The 26,430-nt window shown below is 41.6% G+C and overlaps 1 protein-coding gene across 1 annotated transcript; it reads right to left on the bottom strand.

Moving 5' to 3' along the window:
* Nucleotides 1–720: 720 nt before the first annotated feature.
* LOC135671221 (uncharacterized) lies at nucleotides 721–24,758 on the bottom strand. Its single transcript, XM_065179211.1, has 4 exons — nucleotides 24,620–24,758; nucleotides 24,385–24,491; nucleotides 23,232–23,266; nucleotides 721–1,005 (listed from the first exon to the last, which is right to left on the bottom strand). The coding sequence occupies exons 1-4, from the start codon at nucleotides 24,620–24,622 to the stop codon at nucleotides 938–940; spliced, it is 213 nt and encodes a 70-aa protein (XP_065035283.1). The 5' UTR covers nucleotides 24,623–24,758; the 3' UTR covers nucleotides 721–937.
* Nucleotides 24,759–26,430: the final 1,672 nt, after the last annotated feature.

Below are 26,430 nucleotides of genomic sequence, written 5' to 3'. Positions count from 1 at the left end.
GCATCAGATATGAATCTTTTTGAAGTTTCAGGATGAATCAGATACATATCGTAAGCTAGGTAATGAATAATGAATCTTTTTGAAGATTTATTTTATTGCAATTCCAAGATAGATTTAAAATGCTAGTAAAATTTTGGCTAGTCAAATTGTATAGTGGTAGCTAGGGATCTAAAAAGTTGACATTCATGAAACAATGTTCCATATCCATCAAATTTTGAGACACTCTTAATATCATATATATAAATCGAGGATTAATTATAGATTACATCATATAGTTAGATCTCTTTAGCGTTTCGATCTCTAGATAAAAAAATTTATATTAAAATCTTAACAGTTATGAAAGTGAATGACGGGAAAGGAGGAAGAGGAGGATTAAACAATATATTTAGGATAAAAAATTTAGGATTAAACAATATCTTTTTAGCGTTCAATATTCGAATCGACATTGACAAGATATACCATTGTGTCGTTATCACCAACCACTACCACAATAATCACCTACGATACCATTATCCGCCATTATCATTAAAATTATTTTTTAACTATCATTTTCGTGTCATTCATGTATATATTATCATATGCTATATCCTTCGTCAATAAGACTGATGACATTAGGATAAATGTGATTAAATATTTCACTTTCATAATTATATAAAATTTAATATAAATTTTTTAAACATAAGAACCGGAATACTAAAGATGTCCGGCGACAAAGGATAATATATAATTAGCCCATAAACTAAAGGTTAAAATAAGATGAACTAAGATTCTTTTAACATATGAGACAAGATAAAAAAAGGAAAGCCATGGCACTCTCCATGGACAAATAATATATCATCCAACACTGCAAGCGAATGGTATATTACACATGTAAAAGGAACTGATGCCAGCTTAAGGTTTCACAAGATACTGAAATATCAAATCCACCTCCAATTCTTCAGAAAATAATTATAGAAATACCCATTGCAAAGCATCCAAAGGCTACCCAGGGGCTTAGGCGTTCACCTGATTAAAATTGAGATGGTTGTCAGATGAATACACAAACTTCAGCAAGTTCCTACAGTGTCTGGAAAAAAAAAAGAGAAAAAGATGATTGACAAAGGAAAAGTTGCCTACACAACCAGTAATAATGATGCATGGACATGGTAGCTTAGGGTAGGATGATCTCTGTTCCCCATCGACACCCTTTGTCCAGCCGTTCCCTTTAAAAACCAAGGGCGCCCTTCTTTGGGCGCCGATGCTAGACTCCAGATTTCTTAAAAGGCGAAGAACGCCGACGCTAGACTCCAAACTTTGCACGGCTCCCCGGGACTCAGTGCGACAGCTAGTGACCTAAAAATGCCATAACTATTAAAAGTTGAAGCTTTCCAGCCTGTGGGCAGCATCTTGTGTTAGTGTGAGGGCATAACAAATGTTCGTCCAGATACCATTAAAAATGTTCGGCCTATCTTTGTAGGTATTTTTACGAACAGATACCATTTCTTCGGCCAGTAGGAAATGGTATCTGTTCGTAAAAATTGAGAGTCTAAGTTTCTTACTAGTCTGTTTATAACTCTGTTCGTATCCCCTTTAACAGGAGTCTGTAAGAAACATAGGGGAAGACCCCCTAAAACACTGGGAAAAGAACAAAATTATATGCAAACTAGAGATTAAAAACCCAGACTTCGTAGTAGAAGACAAGCCCCTTAAGCATCTTACACCACGAGCAAAGGAGGCTTTCTCTAAACACATAGACGCCCTTCTAAAGATTGGAGTAATAAGGCCAAGCAAGAGCAGACATCGCACAACTGCCATAATAGTCAACTCCGGAACAACAATAGACCCAGACACCGGAGTGGAGAAAAAGGGCAAGGAAAGGATGGTATTCAATTACAAAAGGCTGAATGACATCACAGAAAAGGACCAGTATAGCCTACCAGGGATAAACACCATCCTACGAAAGGTCAGTAATAGCAAAATCTACTCAAAATTTGACCTCAAATCAGGATTTCACCAGGTAGCCATGCATCCTGACTCAATTGAGTGGACCGCCTTTTGGGTTCCCGACGGACTATATGAATGTCTAGCAATGCCATTCGGATTAAAAAACGCATCCGCAGTATTTCAGAGAAAAATGGACGAATGTTTCAAAGGTACGGGAGAATTTATCGCAATATACATTGACGATATTCTAGTATTCTCGAAAAACGAGAAAGACCACGCCAGGCACCTGGCCCAAATGTTGGAAATCTGTCATAAACATGGCCTGGTACTAAGCCCATCAAAGATGAAGGTGGCGGTCAAAGAGAGAATTCCTTGGGGCAATCTTAGGAAACTCAAAAATTAAGCTACAGCCCCACATCATCAAAAGAATCACAGAGTACCAAGAGGAAAATCTCACCACAAAGAAAGGTCTAAGATCGTGGCTAGGCATACTAAATTACGCCCGTAATTATATCCCTAATCTGGGAAAACTCCTGGGACCACTCTATGCCAAAACAAGCCCGACTGGTGAGAAGAGGCTTAACGAGCAAGACTGGGAGCTGATCCGAAAGATCAAAAATTTGGTTAAAAATCTTCCAGACTTGGAAGTACCACCAGAAGAATGTTTTATCATTCTAGAAACGGATGGCTGCACGGAAGGATGGGGGGGATCTGCAAGTGGAAGAAAATGAAGAACGACCCCCGGAATACTAAGAAAATCTGTGCCTACGCAAGTGGAAAATTCAACCCCATCAAGTCCACTATTGATGCAGAAATGCATGCAGTAATGAAGACTTTGGAAAGCCTTTGGAAAGCCTGAAGATCTACTTTCTGGATAAGGAGGAAGTCATAATCAGGACAGACTGTCAAGCCATCATAAGCTTCTTCAACAAGTCTGCCCAGAACAAACCTTCTAGGGTCCGGTGGATGGCCTTCGTCGACTATATAACCGGATGCGGCGTTGAAGTGAAATTCGAGCACATCGAAGGAACCAGTAACATTCTCGCCGATTCCCTATCTAGACTAATAAATATTCTAGTCGCAGGATGGCCGGACGAGCAAGCAATCCTAATGCTGGAGGCTACCAAGGAGGTCCAAGCGAGACCAAGCCCAAGAGCTGCAGCCTACCTCAACCAATTCCTGACGACCTGGCAGAACAATACCTACAAGGGATCGCCAAGCTCAGGGCAGGATTCCGAACAGGAATCCCCCTTCGAGATCTCGAAACAGTTGAAAAAGAGCTCAAAATTATTCAAAGAGAGGCCGCCCGACAAGCCTGCGTCACACTACGGTGCCTCCTCAGCATCCACTTAGCAAAGACGGAAGAATACCAAAGGAGGAGTGGAGGAAAAGACAACTGGTACAAAGACTGGCTACCAGCTGTCCTTCAGCAGCAGCAGCAATTAGAGAGGGCCCTCACACTAACACAAGATGCTGCCCACAGGCTGGAAAGCTTCAACTTTTAATAGTTATGGCATTTTTAGGTCACTAGCTGTCGCACTGAGCCCCGGGGAGCCGTGCAAAGTTTGGAGTCTAGCGTCGGCGTTCTTCGCCTTTTAAGAAATCTGGAGTCTAGCGTCGGCACCCACAGAAGGGCGCCCTTGGTTTTTAAAGGGAACGGATGGACAAAGGGTGTCGATGGGGACCAGAGATCACCCGACCTTATGCCTTCAGTTCTCTATATAAACAACTGCATCTCTCATTGCAGAACACACAGAAAAAATCTGAAGTTCTACTTTGAGAAGTCTTTCCAAGGTTTTAATCCAGAGTCTGTAAGTTTCTTACTAGTTCTTAATACATATCTCTACTTTTAAATCTTGAAGCACGCTTTCCTCTTAATGGTATCAGAGCTTTATTTTATCCATCTTGTGTGTTTAAGTCTTTCTTATTGCTAGATCCTACCCACAACTTAGAATCAATTGAGAAAGCCTAAATAGCTGTCAAAATATCTTTGCTTATAACCGGACTACGATTGTCAACAGACGTAAGGTGTAATTGGGCAAGAAGTCCCTAATACATATCTCTTACTAGTTCTTAATACATATCTACTATTTAATCTAGAGTCTGTAAGTTTCTTACTAGTTCTTAATACATATTTCTGCTTTTAAATCTTGAAGCACGCTTTCCTCTTAATGGTATCAGAGCTTTATTTTATCCATCTTGTGTGTTTAAGTCTATCTTGTTGCTAGATCCTACCCACAACTTAGAATCAATTGAGAAAGCCTAAATAGCTGTCAAAATATCTTTGCTTATAACCGGACTACGATTGTCAACAGACGTAAGGTGTAATTGGGCAAGAAGTCCCTAAAGAAACACTGAAAAGGTGAGACAATCTAAGAAAGAAATAAGCAAGGGGAAATCTGATGGTTAGAAAGGCCAAAGGTTGATGTCTGAAAAATGGAAAGAGTCTATACAACAATGGTATATTAACTCTCACACCTCTAAGTTAGATTACCTTGACCTTGCCGAAAGCAAGAACCCAACTCGGAAAGAACTAGCCCAGAACCTTGCTGTCATTTATGACCGAACCTACCTATCAAGTAGAGTTCATCTGAAAAACTTCAAAATTCTGATAGAAAAGAACCAGTCTCTCGAAAAAGAAATCAAAGCACTAAAATCCTCAGTCGAGACACTTTCAGCCTTGCTCTCCGAAAACAACCCAATATCAAGACATGAGATAAAAGGCCTGATAATAGAACTATCAAAGGAATTTCAAGAAAGAGGACTCAACCAGAAACTCTCAAAAATAGAAACTCTCCTAACAAAAATAGAGAGGCAAATCTGCAGATGAGCCACTTATTCACTAGGAGTACCGAGTCCTACAGAGAAGCACTCAAAGCCACAGAATCTATTGATTCTCCATCCCTTGGATTCCTGAAATCTAACGATTACCCAGGAACCCAAAGCCATCAGGCAGCCATAATCAAACAGCATAATACCCAAATACAACTACTAGTACAAATCGCTGAAGATATAAAGGGGATACGAATAGAGTTACAAACAATACGAGAAATCCAGCAGCAAAAGACTAGACCTACTCAGAGTCTTCCAGAAGACTTGATCACCAAATTATCAAATCTAAGCCTAGGATCTTCAGAAAGACCTAAAGAAGCTCAAGGAAGAATCCTTGTGTTCAAGGATCCTATTCAAATCCTCAAGCAAGTTCAACAATGACGACCCGAACCTCTAGGCAAGAAACGTCAACATCTGCCCCTCTCGTCGAGGATCAGATCCGCGATTATAGGAGGAGCCATAGAAGGCTATTCAACGCGCAACAAGCGACAAGGCGAATCGGGCAAAGACTGCTGGGAGGACCAACCATTTCCCAGCAAGTACTTGAGCAACAGATAAACCCCCAAGTACAACTGAGGCTCTCCATGAGGGAAAGGGCAACAATAGCACCTGCAGAGGTGTTATACCACTCCAGACGTGATGATGCCCACCATCGCGTGTACACACACCGATCGGAAGAAGCCATGCTGGTTACTAACAACCAGGAAGATAGAGCTTTCATTATGGAAGAAAGCTACGATCAATTGCAGAGAAGCCATATGCAATACATCCACTTGGGAATACTACAAGTCAGGGTGCAAACCCTTCACAGACAAGAGGAAGGGACACTAGCACTACTGGTGTTCAGGGACAACAGATGGACAGATGACAGATCCATCATAGCCACCATGGAAGTAGACTTAACTCGAGGCAGCCAACTGGTCTACGTGATCCCAGATATAATGATGACAATTAGGGATTTTTTTTCACAATATCCAACTATCAATCCTCGCCAGAGGCTACGACACATGGCGGGATGGTGAAGCAAATCTGCTAATCACACGAGGCATGGTGGGGCGACTTTCAAATACCTCGAATGTCGCCTTCGCGCACGAAATATCAGGGGTGGTGGACTACCTAACAAGCCACGGTGTCCGGGCACTCCCCGGAAGAAGGTACTCCACAACTGAGCTACGTGGCAGAGACTGGGTTATTCGACCAACCCAGATTATGGTACCAATGCAGCCTGCAGAAATAAGGAGTCGCAACCTTATTGATGGAAGGATATCCATAAGCTTCGACACCTACAAAGCTGCATCAACATCCAGCCGAATCAACTATAATAACGCAGACGACGAGGCACTCAATGATGAAGAAGAGATTCGGAACCACACCATAGCCGTCAGCATTCAACTATCTGACGACAGCGACGATGAAGCTAATGAATTACGTCAATATCTAAATTCTTATCAGGAAGTTGACGTTTCTGAAGATGGAAGGGAATTACCATACCCTCAAAAATACCAAAAGGAAGTGGTTGCAGTCGGATTGGAAGAAGATCTAGAGATGGAATACCCACACCTGGCTAGATTATCTCAACGGGTATATGCATCGTCGGCAGTATCAAATTACAAACCACCCACCGACTCAACAATGGGACCAGCCAACTACCCCCCAGCAGTAAACATAGAATCAACAAGCCAGAAGCCTGCGTACGAAGGCTACTCCAGGCAGCCAAGGTTTAAATCAAAAGACCTGTCTGAAGCATGGAATCTCCCGTCAGCATTTCAACAGCAAGGGGCGATGTTCATAATCCCATCCCAACTTGGGATGTTTGAGGAAGTATTTATGAGATGGGAGTCAATAACAAAGAATTTGGTCTCCCTACAAGGATTCACCGATCCCCAAGCCAAAATGGAGTTTATCGAAAATCTGCTTGGTGAAGCAGAAAAACTAGCATGGATCCAATGGCGGATGGCGTACCCTGAAGAATACCAGTTATTAATGGCCAACGCGGATGGCTCAGGAGGAACACAAAACATCTTCTCACAACTGAGGACAATTTTTATTTTAGAAGACCCCTTCCAAGGATCCACCACAGCACAAGAAGAGGCCTACCGGGACCTTGAAAGGTTATCATGCACAAACCTCAAACATATTATCCAATTCCTGAATGACTATATGAGGCTTGCATAAAAAACAGGAAGGCTATTCACAAGCCCAGAACTCTCAGAGAAATTATGGTCTAAAATGCCTGGAGAACTAGGCAAAAGGATCAAGGAGGCATTCGAAACGAAATACAGGGGAAACACAATAGGGGTAATCCCAAGAGTATTATTTTCCTACAAATACCTAGAGGCAGAATGCAAGGACGCGGCTTTCAGAAGGGCCCTTAAAGATCTATCCTTTTGCAGCGAAATTCCCATTCCAGGATACTACAATAAACCAGAAAGAAGGTATGGCGTAAGGAGATCAATAACCTACAAAGGAAAACCACACTCCTCCCATGCTAGAATTGAGAAAAGGAAGCACTTGATTAGAAATAAGAAGTGCAAATGCTACCTATGCGGGGAAAAAGGGCACTTTGCAAGGGAATGCCCCAATGATCGCAAAAATATTAAAAGGGTAACCATGTTCGAACAGCTTGACCTCCCAGATGATTATGAAATCCTATCAGTACAAGAAGGAGAGAATCAAAGTGATGCAATTTACTCCATCTCTGAGTGAGAAGACGTCGAAAGTCTACAGCATGGTATCCATTCCTTTACTCATAGAATATTTGCCCTCATTGAAGATAGCAGAACCTGGTGGATCGGGACTGACACGGGATATAGGGCCCGGGTGCAAGTCTCCCAAACACAAGCCGAATGCAATCATATATGGGAAATTAACACGGATCTACCAGCCAGCATGGAAATATGTAATTGCTGCAAAAGGACATCCCAAATGAGGCATAGGAGGCACTGCCCTCTATGTGAAATTACTTCATGCGGAATGTGCAGCATCTATTATTTCAACAAAAGAACCCCAGTAATGACCGAGGAACCACCAAGGTATGAGCCCAAGAATTTGCTTCAACAACAGCAAGATTATATTAACCATTGTGAAGCAGAAATCAGAAGACTGAAGATGGCTGTAGAATCTGAACAACAGAAGGCAAAGGAATTAGAAGAAATACAAATACAAGCCATAACAACTGCCCAAGAAAACCTCCGGTTACAGCATGAGATATGCGAATGGAAGAAAAAGTATGATCAGCTGGAAGGAGAGGCAATGGAAATTGATCGACTAAGGTTAGAGAAAGCTGATTTACTAAAAGAAATGCAAAAGCTTAGGACAAAAGAAGCAGAGGAAAATGAAGAAATGTTCGTCCTACTGGCCGAAGAAACACAGAAGGCTTTATCTATAGAAACAAATGAAACAGGAGGATCCAGAAAAGCCAAAAACATGTTCTTCAACCTAGAGGTACGAATTGAAATCCCAAGTATCCCCTCCTTTAAGATAAATGCCATATTAGACACAGGAGCCACGACCTGCTGCATAGATGAAAATTCCATACCAAAAGCAGCAATGGAGGAAAATCCCTACATTGTACATTTCAGCGGGATAACATCCAAGACAACGGCCAACAAAAAACTAAAAGGTGGCAAGATGACTATAGGGGATAACACATTCAGGATCCCCTATACATATGCTTTCACAATGAAGCTGGAAGACGATATCCAAATGATAATAGGGTGCAACTTCATACGGGCCATGCAAGGAGGAGTAAGGATAGAAGGTAACACCGTTACTTTCTACAAAAATCTTACTACAGTCAATACGCTACCCTATGTCCCAGTATCAGCAGCAATAGAAGAACTGGATCTTGAAGAGGATGAATATATCCAGATCCAGGAGTCTGTCCTCTTCTCCGCAGCTCAGCAAGGCAGTAACCTGATCAAAGAAAGGTTCGGAGGCCTACTGAATCAGTTGAAGGCCCAGGGATACATAGGGGAAGACCCCCTAAAACACTAGGAAAAGAATAAAATTATATGCAAACTAGAGATTAAAAACCCAGACTTCGTAGTAGAAGACAAGCCCCTTAAGCATCTTACACCACGAGCAAAGGAGGCTTTCTCTAAACACATAGACGCCCTTCTAAAGATTGGAGTAATAAGGCCAAGCAAGAGCAGACATCGCACAACTGCCATAATAGTCAACTCCGGAACAACAATAGACCCAGACACCGGAGTGGAGAAAAAGGGCAAGGAAAGGATGGTATTCAATTACAAAAGGCTGAATGACATCACGGAAAAGGACCAGTATAGCCTACCAGGGATAAACACCATCCTACGAAAGGTCAGTAATAGCAAAATCTACTCAAAATTTGACCTCAAATCAGGATTTCACCAGGTAGCCATGCATCCTGACTCAATTGAGTGGACCGCCTTTTGGGTTCCCGACGGACTATATGAATGTCTAGCAATGCCATTCGGATTAAAAAATGCACCCGCAGTATTTCAGAGAAAAATGGACGAATGTTTCAAAGGTACGGGAGAATTTATCGCAATATACATTGACGATATTCTAGTATTCTCGAAAAACGAGAAAGACCACGCCAGGCACCTGGCCCAAATGTTGGAAATCTGTCAGAAACATGGCCTGGTACTAAGCCCATCAAAGATGAAGGTGGCAGTCAAAGAGATAGAATTCCTTGGGGCAATCTTGGGAAACTAAAAAATTAAGCTACAGCCCCACATCATCAAAAGGATCACATAGTACCAAGAGGAAAATCTCACCACAAAGAAAGGTCTAAGATCGTGGCTAGGCATACTAAATTACGCCCGTAATTATATCCCTAATCTGGGAAAACTCCTGGGACGACTCTATGCCAAAACAAGCCCGACTGGTGAGAAGAGGCTTAACGAGCAAGACTGGGAGCTGATCCGAAAGATCAAAAGTTTGGTTAAAAATCTTCCAGACCTAGAAGTATCACCAGAAGAATGTTTTATCATTCTAGAAACGGATGGCTGCATGGAAGGATGGGGGGGGATCTGCAAGTGGAAGAAAATGAAGAACGACCCCCTGAATATTGAGAAAATCTGTGCCTACGCAAGTGGAAAATTCAACCCCATCAAGTCCACTATTGATGCAGAAATGCATGCAGTAATGAAGACTTTGGAAAGCCTGAAGATCTACTTTCTGGATAAGGAGGAAGTCATAATCAGGACAGACTGTCAAGCCATCATAAGCTTCTTCAACAAGTCTGCCCAGAACAAACCATCTAGGGTCCGGTGGATGGCCTTCGTCGACTATATAACCGGATGCGGCGTTGAAGTGAAATTCGAGCACATCGAAGGAACCAGTAACATTCTCGCCGATTCCCTATCTAGACTAATAAATATTCTAGTCGCAGGATGGCCGGACGAGCAAGCAATCCTAATGCTGGAGGCTACCAAGGAGGTCCAAGCGAGACCAAGCCCAAGAGCTACAGCCTACCTCAACCAATTCCTAACGACCTGGCAGAACAATACCTACAAGGGATCGCCAAGCTCAGGGCAGGATTCCGAACAGGAATCCCCCTTCGAGATCTCGAAACAGTTGAAAAAGAGCTCAAAATTATTCAAAGAGAGGCCGCCCGACAAGCCTGCGTCACACTACGGTGCCTCCTCAGCATCCACTCAGCAAAGACGGAAGAATACCAAAGGAGGAGTGGAGGAAAAGACAACTGGTACAAAGACTGGCTACCAGCTGTCCTTCAACAGCAGCAGCAATTGGAGAGGGCCTTCACACTAACACAAGATGCTGCCCACAGGCTGGAAAGCTTCAACTTTTAATAGTTATGGCATTTTTAGGTCACTAGCTGTCGCACTGAGCCCCGGGGAGCCGTGCAAAGTTTGGAGTCTAGCGTCGGCGTTCTTCGCCTTTTAAAAAATCTGGAGTCTAGCGTCGGCGCCCACAGAAGGGCGCCCTTGGTTTTTAAAGGGAACGGCTGGACAAAGGGTGTCGATGGGGACCAGAGATCACCCGACCCTATGCCTTCAATTCTCTATATAAACAACTGCATCTCTCATTGCAGAACACACAGAAAAAATCTGAAGTTTTACTTTGAGAAGTCTTTCCAAGGTTTTAATCCAGAGTCTGTAAGTTTCTTACTAGTTCTTAATACATATCTCTGCTTTTAAATCTTGAAGCACGCTTTCCTCTTAATGCAAGCCTCATATAGTCATTCAGGAATTGGATAATATGTTTGAGGTTTGTGCATGATAACCTTTCAAGGTCCCGGTAGGCCTCTTCTTGTGCTGTGGTGGATCCTTGGAAGGGGTCTTCTAAAATAAAAATTGTCCTCAGTTGTGAGAGGATGTTATGTGTTCCTCTTGAACCATCCGCGTTGGCCATTAATAACTGGTATTCTTCAGGGTACGCCATCCGCCATTGGATCCATGCTAGAATTGAGAAATGGAAACACTTGATTAGAAACAAGAAGTGCAAATGCTACCTATGCGGGGAAGAAGGGCACTTTGCAAGGGAATGCCCCAATGATCGCAAAAATATTAAAAGGGTAGCCATGTTCGAACAGCTTGACCTCCCAGATGATTATGAAATCCTATCAGTACAAGAAGGAGAGAATCAAAGTGATGCAATTTACTCCATCTCTGAGGGAGAAGACGTCGAAAGTCTACAGCATGGTATCCATTCCTTTACTCATAGAATATTTGCCCTCATTGAAGATAGCAGAACTTGGTGGATCGGGCCTGACACGGGATATAGGGCCCGGGTGCAAGTCTCCCAAACACAAGCCGAATGCAAGCATATATGGGAAATTAACACGGAACTACCAGCCAGCATGGAAATATGTAATTGCTGCAAAAGGACATCCCAAAGGAGGCATAGGAGGCACTGCCCTCTATGTGAAATTACTTCATGCGGAATGTGCAGCATCTATTATTTCAACAAAAGAACCCCAGTAATGACCGAGGAACCACCAAGGTATGAGCCCAAGAATTTGCTTCAACAACAGCAAGATTACATTAACCATTGTGAAGCAGAAATCAGAAGACTGAAGATGGCTGTAGAATCTGAACAACAGAAGGCAAAGGAATTAGAAGAAATACAAATACAAGTCATAACAACTGCCCAAGAAAACCTCCGGTTACAGCATGAGATATGCGAATGGAAGAAAAAGTATGATCAGCTGGAAGGAGAGGCAATGGAAATTGATCGACTAAGGTTAGAGAAAGCTGATTTACTAAAAGAAATGCAAAAGCTTAGGACAAAAGAAGCAGAGGAAAATGAAGAAATGTTCGTCCTACTGGCCGAAGAAACACAGAAGGCTTTATCTATAGAAACAAAGGAAATAGGAGGATCCAGAAAAGCCAAAAACATGCTCTTCAACCTAGAGGTACGAATTGAAATCCCAAGTATCCCCTCCTTTAAGATAAATGTCATATTAGACACAGGAGCCACGACCTGCTGCATAGATGAAAATTCCATACCAAAAGCAGCAATGGAGGAAAATCCCTACATTGTACATTTCAGCGGGATAACATCCAAGACAACGGCCAACAAAAAACTAAAAGGTGGCAAGATGACTATAGGGGATAACACATTCAGGATCCCCTATACATATGCTTTCACAATGAAGTTGGGAGACGATATCCAAATGATAATAGGGTGCAACTTCATACGGGCCATGCAAGGAGGAGTAAGGATAGAAGGTAACATCGTTACTTTCTACAAAAATCTTACTACAGTCAATACGCTACCCTATGTCCCAGTATCAGCAGCAATAGAAGAACTGGATCTTGAAGAGGATGAATATATCCAGATCCAGGAGTCTGTCCTCTTCTCCGCAGCTCAGCAAGGCAGTAACCTGATCAAAGAAAGGTTCGGAGGCCTACTGAATCAGTTGAAGGCTTAGGGATACATAGGGGAAGACCCCCTAAAACACTGGGAAAAGAACAAAATTATATGCAAACTAGAGATTAAAAACCCAGACTTCGTAGTAGAAGACAAGCCCCTTAAGCATCTTACACCACGAGCAAAGGAGGCTTTCTCTAAACACATAGACGCCCTTCTAAAGATTGGAGTAATAAGGCCAAGCAAGAGCAGACATCGCACAACTGCCATAATAGTCAACTCCGGAACAACAATAGACCCCAGACACCGGAGTGGAGAAAAAGGGCAAGGAAAGGATGGTATTCAATTACAAAAGGCTGAATGACATCACGGAAAAGGACCAGTATAGCCTACCAGGGATAAACACCATCCTACGAAAGGTCAGTAATAGCAAAATCTACTCAAAATTTGACCTCAAATCAGGATTTCACCAGGTAGCCATGCATCCTGACTCAATTGAGTGGACCGCCTTTTGGGTTCCCGACGGACTATATGAATGGCTAGCAATGCCATTCGGATTAAAAAACGCACCCACAGTATTTCAGAGAAAAATGGACGAATGTTTCAAAGGTACGGGAGAATTTATCGCAATATACATTGACGATATTCTAGTATTCTCGAAAAACGAGAAAGACCACGCCAGGCACCTGGCCCAAATGTTGGAAATCTGTCAGAAACATGGCCTGGTACTAAGCCCATCAAAGATGAAGGTGGCGGTCAAAGAGATAAAATTCCTTGGGGCAATCTTGGGAAACTCAAAAATTAAGCTACAGCCCCACATCATCAAAAGAATCACAGAGTACCAAGAGGAAAATCTCACCACAAAGAAAGGTCTAAGATCGTGGCTAGGCATACTAAATTACGCCCGTAATTATATCCCTAATCTGGAAAAACTCCTGGGACCACTCTATGCCAAAACAAGCCCGACTGGTGAGAAGAGGCTTAATGAGCAAGACTGTGAGCTGATCCGAAAGATCAAAAGTTTGGTTAAAAATCTTCCAAACCTGGAAGTACCACCAGAAGAATGTTTTATCATTCTAGAAACGGATGGCTGCATGGAAGGATGGGGGGGGATCTGCAAGTGGAAGAAAATGAAGAACGACCCCTGGAATACTGAGAAAATCTGTGCCTACGCAAGTGGAAAATTCAACCCCATCAAGTCCACTATTGATGCAGAAATGCATGCAGTAATGAAGACTTCGGAAAGCCTGAAGATCTACTTTCTGGATAAGGAGGAAGTCATAATCAGGACAGACTGTCAAGCCATCATAAGCTTCTTCAACAAGTCTGCCCAGAACAAACCTTCTAGGGTCCGGTGGATGGCCTTCGTCGACTATATAACCGGATGCGGCGTTGAAGTGAAATTCGAGCACATCGAAGGAACCAGTAACATTCTCACCGATTCCCTATCTAGACTAATAAATATTCTAGTCGCAGGATGGCCGGACGAGCAAGCAATCCTAATGCTGGAGGCTACCAAGGAGGTCCAAGCGAGACCAAGCCCAAGAGCTGCAGCCTACCTCAACCAATTCCTGACGACCTGGCAGAACAATACCTACAAGGGATCGCCAAGCTCAGGGCAGGATTCCGAACAGGAATCCCCCTTCGAGATCTCGAAACAGTTGAAAAAGAGCTCAAAATTATTCAAAGAGAGGCCGCCCGACAAGCCTGCGTCACACTACGGTGCCTCCTCAGCATCCACTCAGCAAAGACGGAAGAATACCAAAGGAGGAGTGGAGGAAAAGACAACTGGTACAAAGATTGGCTACCAGCTGTCCTTCAGCAGCAGCAGCAATTAGAGAGGGCCCTCACACTAACACAAGATGCTGCCCACAGGCTGGAAAGCTTCAACTTTTAATAGTTATAGCATTTTTAGGTCACTAGCTGTCGCACTGAGCCCCGGGGAGCCGTGCAAAGTTTGGAGTCTAGCGTCGGCGTTCTTCGCCTTTTAAGAAATCTAGAGTCTAGCGTCGGCGCCCACAGAAGGGCGCCCTTGGTTTTTAAAGGGAACGGCTGGACAAAGGGTGTCGATGGGGACCAGAGATCACCCGACCCTATGCCTTCAGTTCTCTATATAAACAACTGCATCTCTCATTGCAGAACACACAGAAAAAATCTGAAGTTCTACTTTGAGAAGTCTTTCCAAGGTTTTAATCCAGAGTCTGTAAGTTTCTTACTAGTTCTTAATACATATCTCTGCTTTTAAATCTTGAAGCACGCTTTCCTCTTAATGGTATCAAAAACAGAGATATGTATTAAGAACTAGTAAGAAACTTACAGTCATTTGTATTCCTGAAATGTTCAAAATTATATGCAAACTATAAGAGGAAAGCACGCTTCAAGATATAGTCATTCAGGAATTGGAAAGACTTCTCAAATAAAAATTGAGAGGAAAGCTCAAGATTATATGCAAACTAGAGATTAAAAACCCAGACTGTTTGTAACTCTGTTCGTAAAAATTGAGAGGAGTCTAAGTTTCTCTGAGAGTTCTGGGCTTGTGAATAGCCTTCCTGTTTTTTATGCAAGCCTCATATAGTCATTCAGGAATTGGATAATATGTTTGAGGTTTGTGCATGATAACCTTTCAAGGTCCCGGTAGGCCTCTTCTTGTGCTGTGGTGGATCCTTGGAAGGGGTCTTCTAAAATAAAAATTGTCCTCAGTTGTGAGAGGATGTTTTGTGTTCCTCCTGAACCATCCGCGTTGGCCATTAATAACTGATATTCTTCAGGGTACGCCATCCGCCATTGGATCCATGCTAGTTTTTCTGCTTCACCAAGCAGATTTTCGATAAACTCCATTTTGGCTTGGGGATCGGTGAATCCTTGTAGGGAGACCAAATTCTTTGTTATTGACTCCCATCTCATAAATACTTCCTCAAACATCCCAAGTTGAGATGGGATTATGAACATCGCCCCTTGCTGTTGAAATGCTGACGGGAGATTCCATGCTTCAGACAGGTCTTTTGATTTAAACCTTGGCTGCCTGGAGTAGCCTTCGTACGCAGGCTTCTGGCTTGTTGATTCTATGTTTACTGCTGGGGGGTAGTTGGCTGGTCCCATTGTTGAGTCGGTGGGTGGTTTGTAATTTGATACTACCGACGATGCATATACCCGTTGAGATAATCTAGCCAGGTGTGGGTATTCCATCTCTAGATCTTCTTCCAATCCGACTGCAACCACTTCCTTTTGGTATTTTTGAGGGTATGGTAATTCCCTTCCATCTTCAGAAACGTCAACTTCCTGATAAGAATTTAGATATTGACGTAATTCATTAGCTTCATCTTCGCTGTCGTCAGATAGTTGAATGCTGACGGCTATGGTGTGGTTCCGAATCTCTTCTTCATCACTGAGTGCCTCGTCGTCTGCGTTATTATAGTTGATTCGGCTGGATGTTGATGCAGCTTTGTAGGTGTCGAAGCTTATGGATATCCTTCCATCAATAAGGTTGCGACTCCTTATTTCTGCAGGCTGCATTGGTACCATAATCTGGGTTGGTCGAATAACCCAATCTTTGCCACGTAGCTCAGTTGTGGAGTACCTTCTTCCGGGGAGTGCCCGGACACCGTGGCTTATTAGGTAGTCCACCACCCCTGATATTTCGTGCGCGAAGGCGACATTCGGGGTATTTGAAAGTCGCCCCACCATGCCTCGTGTGATTAGCAGATTTGCTTCACCATCCCGCCATGTGTTGTAGCCTCTGGCGAGGATTGATAGTTGGATATTGTGAAAAAAATCCCTAATTGTCATCATTATATCTGGGATCACGTAGACCAGTTGGCTGCCTCGAGTTAAGTCTACTTCCATGGTGGCTATGATGGATCTGTCATCTGTCCATCTGTTGTCCCTGAACACCAGTAGTGCTAGTGTCCCTTCCTCTTGTCTGTGAAGGGTTTGCACCCTGACTTGTAGTATTCCCAAGTGGATGTATTGCATATGGCTTCTCTGCAATTGATCGTAGCTTTCTTCCATAATGAAAGCTCTATCTTCCTGGTTGTTAGTAACCAGCATGGCTTCTTCCGATCGGTGTGTGTACACGCGATGGTGGGCATCATCACGTCTGGAGTGGTATAACACCTCTGCAGGTGCTATTGTTGCCCTTTCCCTCATGGAGAGCCTCAGTTGTACTTGGGGGTTTATCTGTTGCTCAAGTACTTGCTGGGAAATGGTTGGTCCTCCCAGCAGTCTTTGCCCGATTCGCCTTGTCGCTTGTTGCGCGTTGAATAGCCTTCTATGGCTCCTCCTGTAATCGCGGATCTGATCCTCGACGAGAGGGGCAGATGTTGACATTTCTTGCTTAGAGGTTCGGGTCGTCATTGTTGAACTTGCTTGAGGATTTGAATAGGATCCTTGAACACAAGGATTCTTCCTTGAGCTTCTTTAGGTCTTTCTGAAGATCCTAGGCTTAGATTTGATAATTTGGTGATCAAGTCTTCTGGAAGACTCTGAGTAGGTCCAGTCTTTTGCTGCTGGATTTCTCGTATTGTTTGTAACTCTGTTCGTATCCCCTTTATATCTTCAGCGATTTGTACTAGTAGCTGTATTTGGGTATTATGCTGTTTGATTATGGCTGCCTGATGGCTTTGGGTTCCTGGGTAATCGTTAGATTTCAGGAATCCAAGGGATGGAGAATCAATAGATTATGTGGCTTTGAGTGCTTCTCTGTAGGACTCGGTACTCCTAGTGAATAAGTGGCTCATCCGCAGATTTGACTCTCTATTTTTGTTAGGAGAGTTTCTATTTTTGAGAGTTTCTGGTTGAGTCCTCTTTCTTGAAATTCCTTTGATAGTTCTATTATCAGGCCTTTTATCTCATGTCTTGATATTGGGTTGTTTTCGGATAGCAAGGCTGAAAGTGTCTCGACTGAGGATTTTAGTGCTTTGATTTCTTTTTCGAGAGACTGGTTCTTTTCTATCAGAATTTTGAAGTTTTTCAGATGAACTCTACTTGATAGGCAGGTTCGGTCATAAATGACAGTAAGGTTCTGGGCTAGTTCTTTCCGAGTTGGGTTCTTGCTTTCAGCAAGGTCAAGGTAATCTAACTTAGAGGTGTGAGAGTTAATATACCATTGTTGTATAGACTCTTCCCATTTTTCAGACATCAACCTTTGGCCTTTCTAACCATCAGATTTCCCCTTGCTTATTTCTTTCTTAGATTGTCTCACCTTTTCAGTGTTTCTTTAGGGACTTCTTGCCCAATTACACCTTACGTCTGTTGACAATCGTAGTCCGGTTATAAGCAAAGATATTTTGACAGCTATTTAGGCTTTCTCAATTGATTCTAAGTTGTGGGTAGGATCTAGCAAAAAGATAGACTTAAACACACAAGATGGATAAAATAAAGCTCTGATACCATTAAGAGGAAAGCGTGCTTCAAGATTTAAAAGCAGAGATATGTATTAAGAACTAGTAAGAAACTTACAGACTCTGGATTAAAACCTTGGAAAGACTTCTCAAAGTAGAACTTCAGATTTTTTCTGTGTGTTCTGCAATGAGAGATGCAGTTGTTTATATAGAGAACTGAAGGCATAGGGTCGGGTGATCTCTGGTCCCCATCGACACCCTTTGTCCAGCCGTTCCCTTTAAAAACCAAGGGCGCCCTTCTGTGGGCGCCGACGCTAGACTCCAGATTTCTTAAAAGGCGAAGAACGCCGACGCTAGACTCCAAACTTTGCACGGCTCCCCGGGGCTCAGTGCGACAGCTAGTGACCTAAAAATGCCATAACTATTAAAAGTTGAAGCTTTCCAGCCTGTGGGCAGCATCTTGTGTTAGTGTGAGGGCCCTCTCTAATTGCTGCTGCTGCTGAAGGACAGCTGGTAGCCAATCTTTGTACCAGTTGTCTTTTCCTCCACTCCTCCTTTGGTATTCTTCCGTCTTTGCTAAGTGGATGCTGAGGAGGCACCGTAGTGTGACGCAGGCTTGTCGGGCGGCCTCTCTTTGAATAATTTTGAGCTCTTTTTCAACTGTTTCGAGATCTCGAAGGGGGATTCCTGTTCGGAATCCTGCCCTGAGCTTGGCGATCCCTTGTAGGTATTGTTCTGCCAGGTCGTCAGGAATTGGTTGAGGTAGGCTGCAGCTCTTGGGCTTGGTCTCGCTTGGACCTCCTTGGTAGCCTCCACATTAGGATTGCTTGCTCGTCCGGCCATCCTGCGACTAGAATATTTATTAGTCTAGATAGGGAATCGGCGAGAATGTTACTGGTTCCTTCGATGTGCTCGAATTTCACTTCAACGCCGCATCCGGTTATATAGTCGACGAAGGCCATCCACCGGACCCTAGAAGGTTTGTTCTGGGCAGACTTGTTGAAGAAGCTTATGATGGCTTGACAGTCTGTCCTGATTATGACTTCCTCCTTATCCAGAAAGTAGATCTTCAGGCTTTCCAAAGTCTTCATTACTGCATGCATTTCTGCATCAATAGTGGACTTGATGGGGTTGAATTTTCCACTTGCGTAGGCACAGATTTTCTCAGTATTCCAGGGGTCGTTCTTCATTTTCTTCCACTTGCAGATCCCCCCCATCCTTCCATGCAGCCATCCGTTTCTAGAATGATAAAACATTCTTCTGGTGGTACTTCCAGGTTTGGAAGATTTTTAACCAAACTTTTGATCTTTCGGATCAGCTCCCAGTCTTGCTCGTTAAGCCTCTTCTCACCAGTCGGGCTTGTTTTGGCATAGAGTGGTCCCAGGAGTTTTCCCAGATTAGGGATATAATTACGGGCGTAATTTAGTATGCCTAGCCACGATCTTAGACCTTTCTTTGTGGTGAGATTTTCCTCTTGGTACTCTGTGATTCTTTTGATGATGTGGGGCTGTAGCTTAATTTTTGAGTTTCCCAAGATTGCCCCAAGGAATTTTATCTCTTTGACCGCCACCTTCATCTTTGATGGGCTTAGTACCAGGCCATGTTTCTGACAGATTTCCAACATTTGGGCCAGGTGCCTGGCGTGGTCTTTCTCGTTTTTCGAGAATACTAGAATATCGTCAATGTATATTGCGATAAATTCTCCCGTACCTTTGAAACATTCGTCCATTTTTCTCTGAAATACTGCGGGTGCGTTTTTTAATCCGAATGGCATTGCTAGCCATTCATATAGTCCGTCGGGAACCCAAAAGGCGGTCCACTCAATTGAGTCAGGATGCATGGCTACCTGGTGAAATCCTGATTTGAGGTCAAATTTTGAGTAGATTTTGCTATTACTGACCTTTCGTAGGATGATGTTTATCCCTGGTAGGCTATACTGGTCCTTTTCCGTGATGTCATTCAGCCTTTTGTAATTGAATACCATCCTTTCCTTGCCCTTTTTCTCCACTCCGGTGTCTGGGTCTATTGTTGTTCCGGAGTTGACTATTATGGCAGTTGTGCGATGTCTGCTCTTGCTTGGCCTTATTACTCCAATCTTTAGAAGGGCGTCTATGTGTTTAGAGAAAGCCTCCTTTGCTCGTGGTGTAAGATGCTTAAGGGGCTTGTCTTCTACTACGAAGTTTGGGTTTTTAATCTCTAGTTTGCATATAATTTTGTTCTTTTCCCAGTGTTTTAGGGGGTCTTCCCCTATGTATCCCTAAGCCTTCAACTGATTCAGTAGGCCTCCGAACCTTTCTTTGATCAGGTTACTGCCTTGCTGAGCTGCGGAGAAGAGGACAAACTCCTGGATCTGGATATATTCATCCTCTTCAAGATCCAGTTCTTCTATTGCTGCTGATACTGGGACATAGGGTAGCGTATTGACTGTAGTAAGATTTTTGTAGAAAGTAACGATGTTACCTTCTATCCTTACTCCTCCTTGCATGGCCCGTATGAAGTTGCACCCTATTATCATTTGGATATCGTCTCCCAACTTCATTGTGAAAGCATATGTATAGGGGATCCTGAATGTGTTATCCCCTATAGTCATCTTGCCACCTTTTAGTTTTTTGTTGGCCGTTGTCTTGGATGTTATCCCGCTGAAATGTACAATGTAGGGATTTTCCTCCATTGCTGCTTTTGGTATGGAATTTTCATCTATGCAGCAGGTCGTGGCTCCTGTGTCTAATATGGCATTTATCTTAAAGGAGGGGATACTTGGGATTTCAATTCGTACCTCTAGGTTGAAGAGCATGTTTTTGGCTTTTCTGGATCCTCCTGTTTCCTTTGTTTCTATAGATAAAGCCTTCTGTGTTTCTTCGGCCAGTAGGACGAACATTTCTTCATTTTCCTCTACTTCTTTTGTCCTAAGCTTTTGCATTTCTTTTAGTAAATCAGCTTTCTCTAACCTTAGTCGATCAATTTCCATTGCCTCTCCTTCCAGCTGATCATACTTTTTCTTCCATTCGCATATCTCATGCTGTAACCGGAGGTTTTCTTGGGCAGTTGTTATGGCTTGTATTTGTATTTCTTCTAATTCCTTTGCCTTCTGTTGTTCAGATTCTACAGCCATCTTCAGTCTTCTGATTTCTACTTCACAATGGTTAATGTAATCTTGCTGTTGTTGAAGCAAATTCTTGGGCTCATACCTTGGTGGTTCCTCGGTCATTACTGGGGTTCTTTTGTTGAAATAATAGATGCTGCACATTCCGCATGAAGTAATTTCACATAGAGGGCAGTGCCTCCTATGCCTCCTTTGGGATGTCCTTTTGCAGCAATTACATATTTCCATGCTGGCTGGTAGTTCCGTGTTAATTTCCCATATATGTTTGCATTCGGCTTGTGTTTGGGAGACTTGCACCCGGGCCCTATATCCCGTGTCAGGCCCGATCCACCAGGTTCTGCTATCTTCAATGAGGGCAAATATTCTATGAGTAAAGGAATGGATACCATGCTGTAGACTTTCCACATCTTCTCCCTCAGAGATGGAGTAAATTGCATCACTTTGATTCTCTCCTTCTTGTATTGATAGGATTTCATAATCATCTGGGAGGTCAAGCTGTTCGAACATGGCTACCCTTTTAATATTTTTGCGATCATTGGGGCATTCCCTTGCAAAGTGCCCTTCTTCCCCGCATAGGTAGCATTTGCACTTCTTGTTTCTAATCAAGTGCTTCCTTTTCTCAATTCTAGCATGGGAGGAGTGTGGTTTTCCTTTGTAGGTTATTGATCTCCTTACGCCATACCTTCTTTCTGGTTTATTATAGTATCCTGGAATGGGAATTTCGTTGCAAAAGGATAGATCTTTAAGGGCCCTTCTGAAAGCCGCGTCCTTGCATTCTGCCTCTATGTATTTGTAGGAAAATAATACTCTTGGGATTACCCCTATTGTGTTTCCCCTGTATTTCGTTTTGAATGCCTCCTTGATCCTTTTGCCTAGTTCTCCAAATTGTGGGAAGACGGATAAAGGGAGGCATAAACAAGACTTTACTATGACAGAAGGAAAGATTTGAATGCTATTTAAGTTAATGAGAGACTTCAACTGGTAAATAGAACCATGTAGTCAATTCCAATTAGTTGGGTCATTATGGCTTATTGTTGCATGGATATAGTAGCTTGGAGAGGCTCAAATGGGTTTTTGGAAGATGCATCTGGTTCAATAACTCAAGACACCAAGAAAGAATTGTAGGCATCTACAAGGTCTACAAAATTGCCTATGCACCTAGTAATTCACATGGCAGCTAGCAGATCGTAGGTAGACTTTGCTAGATAGAAAAATAGATTTAAATGCTCTTTTATCTAACCAGAGATTTTGCCTCGTCAAATGTTCTAGATCCATGTAGCTGACCCCAAATAGTTGGGTCTTTATGATTTATTGTTGCATATATATAATAGCTTGAAGATGCTCAAGTTTTTATAGCATGGCTACGCTTCAAAAGCTCAAGAGACTAAGAAAGAATTCTAGGCAACCAAAATATCTAAAAGCAAATGAGAACCATTTAATCATTTACTCCAAGTATGACAAAATTCATGATGTTCATAAATCAGTGATGACCTTGATTAAGAAAAAACTTCATATATCAGCTAATTTAGAAAATCACAATGCTGTGTTTTCTAACTAAGATTGCTTGTCTACTCTTTTTATATTAAGTTCTTTGCTAGTTCAAATAATTTCCTATACTTTCACATGTGAAACATTCTTCAATGTTGTTGGTTACAGTGAAGGGCATGCATTTGTTTGCAATGACCTCAGTCCTATGAGAAAATTTAGTTCTATCCTTTTAGATTAATCTCAACTATACTGAAAATACCAAAATATCTTAAATATCTCAAGTTGTCAGCAAACAGCATATGTAGGACTGTCATTCTAGTTAAGACAGCTGAAGCTTAGGATTAAATTCTGCTTCGAGTAAATACTTTAACCTCTTAATGACTCTGTTCAAATCCCAGTAGAAATTATAAACCAAACATTCAGAATTCATTCTAAGTTACTATCATGTGGAATATGCAAAATGCAGCATTATGACAATCAACTCCATCACAAACAATCACATTCCATAGTAAAGTTTGTTATTTTTATTTAAAAATCTTTATTTCATGAATTTTTGGTTTGAGTCTCTAAATATAGTATAGTTTACTGCTGATATATGCAGTGTTCATATTCTACAACCTATATTATCAGTAAGAAATTTACAATACAATAAAAGAAGTATCAAAAACTAATGGCAAAGTTTCCAATCATCCACTTCTAGCGAGTTAAACATTTAAATAATGTACCTATTCTAGCTGCCTTCCAGAAGAAGCCACGAAACCTGCCAAAATTGAAGTTCTAATATGAAACACTACTCAATTATATAATGAGATAGATAATTTTTCATATCATCACCAAATAATTTATAAGAGTTACAAATTTGTATCTTGAACATTACCTATGTGTGTTTCAAATTCTTCATCCATTAAAACAATACAAGAGTATGTTTGGAAGAAGAGCTACATTGTTTAATAGCAGACAATGAAACCGATGTAAACATAAGCACTTGTGGGAAACAGCACTCTTAACAGTTAAGCAAACTGATAGGTGATTTACTATCCATACAAAGCACCTATATTGCTGTACGAAACTTGAAAATGCTCTCAAACAACACCTAAAATTAAATTGTTAGCTGGTCATCTTCCACAAAATCAACAGAAAGCAGGCTGTCGACTTTCTGCCAGTCAAGTTTCTAAATTTGTCTTAATCCGACTTTTGTCAAGACTATTTTGTTCTTCAACAGAAATTTCATAACCATCACCATGGTTACCATTTGACAAAAACAATTTGCTCTTCAAATTTTTCATGAAGATCCTTTCTTTGAAAAGCGAAGAAGGCCAGAAGCCATATAACTCAATGTCATGCAGCTTGCTCATTTGCCATTAAGATAGCTGGGAGGCATATAATTAAAGTTCTCAGATACTTAGAAGCCTATTATTCAAGTTCTTTCATATGCTTTTTGTTCCTTGTATGCGTAAGTGTGTCTTAAAAATAATACAGTTTTATTAATGTATTTAAGAGTCCTCACGTTCCTCCATTTTGTTCTATTTTATCAGACAACATTCTAATATGTCCAGAAACCAGTCAGTAACAATCACTCCATCCATGCTACAGGAGGAAGAAAAGAGGCCTTTTTTCACCGTCCTTTTGCATTGTCCCAATAAATCCCCTTTGCGTTTCCCTTCTCCTCACCACTAACCTGCTTAGATTTTCCATTCCCACAACCTCTCCATCATTCTACCCGATTAAAGCTGCTTAATTGCTTCTAGTGCTAACAAAAAGACCCTCTTTCGCATTTTCCATCGCTTGTTACCCGCAAATCATTAAGTTGTTACAACGCACAGGTTCCCATGAGAAACCCTAGAATCGAGAAAGAAGAATAAGTAGATCCATATTTACCCGGTCTTCCTCTCGAGGATGGCAGGGAACTGCATCTTGATGTAGGTGCAGGTGCAGATCACCAGCAGCACCACCGTCAGGAACGAGTGGAAATTGAACAGCGCCGACTGCGGGAGAGGGTAAGCACGGCATCGGCGTCAAAGATCCGCCACAAAACCCCCAAATTTAACCAAGATTGAGCGAAGAAAAGAGAAGAAAAATGAATCCAAAGGACGATGCGGTTGCCGATCATTACCATGGGAGGCGATTCAGGGCCTGATCGAGGTTTTCATCACCATGGGCGGAGGCCGAGCTCGTCATATTCTTTCTTAATGAGCACGAAGCAGAGGGGAATACACGATGCAATTTTTATTTTAGCCCCTCACACAGTCATATTCTTTATTAATTACCCCAAGAGTCGATATATATATATATATATATATATATATATATATATATAGCTCACTTTTGATAAACTTAGGTAAACTATTAGTAACCAAAATTGTCAATAAATTAATTTTTTTTTAAATTTTAAAATATATAATGATTTCACTTATCATTTTTATTGATATTTTAACTCCGTTTTTGTAATTAAATTTAGATAATATTAAAATTACAAATATATGAGGATATACCTATAATATTTTGAAGGGTATAAATGGTAAACTAAAATTTTAGATTTTGTTTAAAATTTACTACATCTCTTTTTTACTATTTATAATGTAACACCCTACTCTTAACTCTGCATGATTAAAGTAGTATGTCATTTTTCAATTTAATTACTACTATTAGTATGAGTATAGTAAAAAATAGATAATCTTAAAAATAAAATATATTAATTTATAAAACAAAATGATAGGAGTAATTGAATATATGAAGAGGAGGTAGAGGTATGGGAGAGTGGAGGGTGGGGTTGAGGGGGAGAAGGACGAGGAAGTGATGGAGAAGATAAATGGGTGTAACATCCTACTTCTAATTCCACTTATACCTTACAGAGAAAAAATAAATTATCTTAAAAGTAAAATATGCTAATTTACTAGATAAAATGATAGAGTTTTAACACATGTATATAATTAATACATTTAAGTAATAAAAAAAAAATTTATACACGTAAAAATGTTCATAGGTCATCGATCATATCTAAGTTGATATGGTCCGCATATTCTCACTTTTCCTACCTAACCACTATTAGGATCGTAATAACATTAAGAGTGGGTGAATTAGTGTTAAAGTAATTTTTTATCCGATTTTAAAGTTCAATCGATAAATATTTATTAGAAATATAATTAACCAAAAATGCGAGTAAGGGTTACTATTGAATCTCATATTTTAATAATGAAATCAATTGGTGAATTATTTGATCTAATCTATATGTTGAGAAAAGTATGCAGGATTAATTATGATAGCAGTAAGGCATAAAGCAGATGTTGGGCCGGAGTTAAGATTGAGACTTCGTTGGGAGTTCGAGAGTTCGTCGGAAGTCCAAACGTTTGTCGGAAGTTCTGTCGGAACTGAACGAGAAGTCCAGAAGCTTGCCAAAGAAGCTTGACGGAACTCGCCAAGAAGATTGTCGTAAAGTCCAAGAGCTTACCAGGAGTCTGCCGGAACATTACTGAGAGATCGTCGGAAGTTCGCCAGAAGATCGTCCGAAGCTCACCGAAAGAACAATTGATGTACTGGAACAAGAATGCTTTGTTAAATGTCTTAATTATTGTAGTTATACCTTAAGTTGAGTTATGATTAGGAGGTAATCCTACTAACTCAATTAAGAGTCAACTAAGCCCTTAATATGATTGAATTAGGCTGGTTGAAACAGCCCATTCAACACTTGAAGTCACGGTTGGCAGTGGCACCACCGCCTAGTGACCCAATCTCCCAAGTGGTCTGGGTGGTGGTACCGCCCAAACTGGGCGGTGGTACCGTCAAAGCTCAGTCTCCAAGCTCTATCAGGTGATGGTACCACCTAATGTCAAAGTGTCAAGTGGTGGTACCGTCAGTACCTCAAAAATTCAGAATGAGACACTTTTTGGCTCCAATTTTGAAGCCATTATGGCCGATAAATAGCCC

The sequence above is a fragment of the Musa acuminata genome, unplaced genomic scaffold (assembly GCF_036884655.1).
Source record: "Musa acuminata AAA Group cultivar baxijiao unplaced genomic scaffold, Cavendish_Baxijiao_AAA HiC_scaffold_1138, whole genome shotgun sequence".
Classification (NCBI taxonomy): Eukaryota; Viridiplantae; Streptophyta; class Magnoliopsida; order Zingiberales; family Musaceae; genus Musa; species Musa acuminata.
This window is presented reverse-complemented; position numbering and strand designations above follow the sequence as displayed.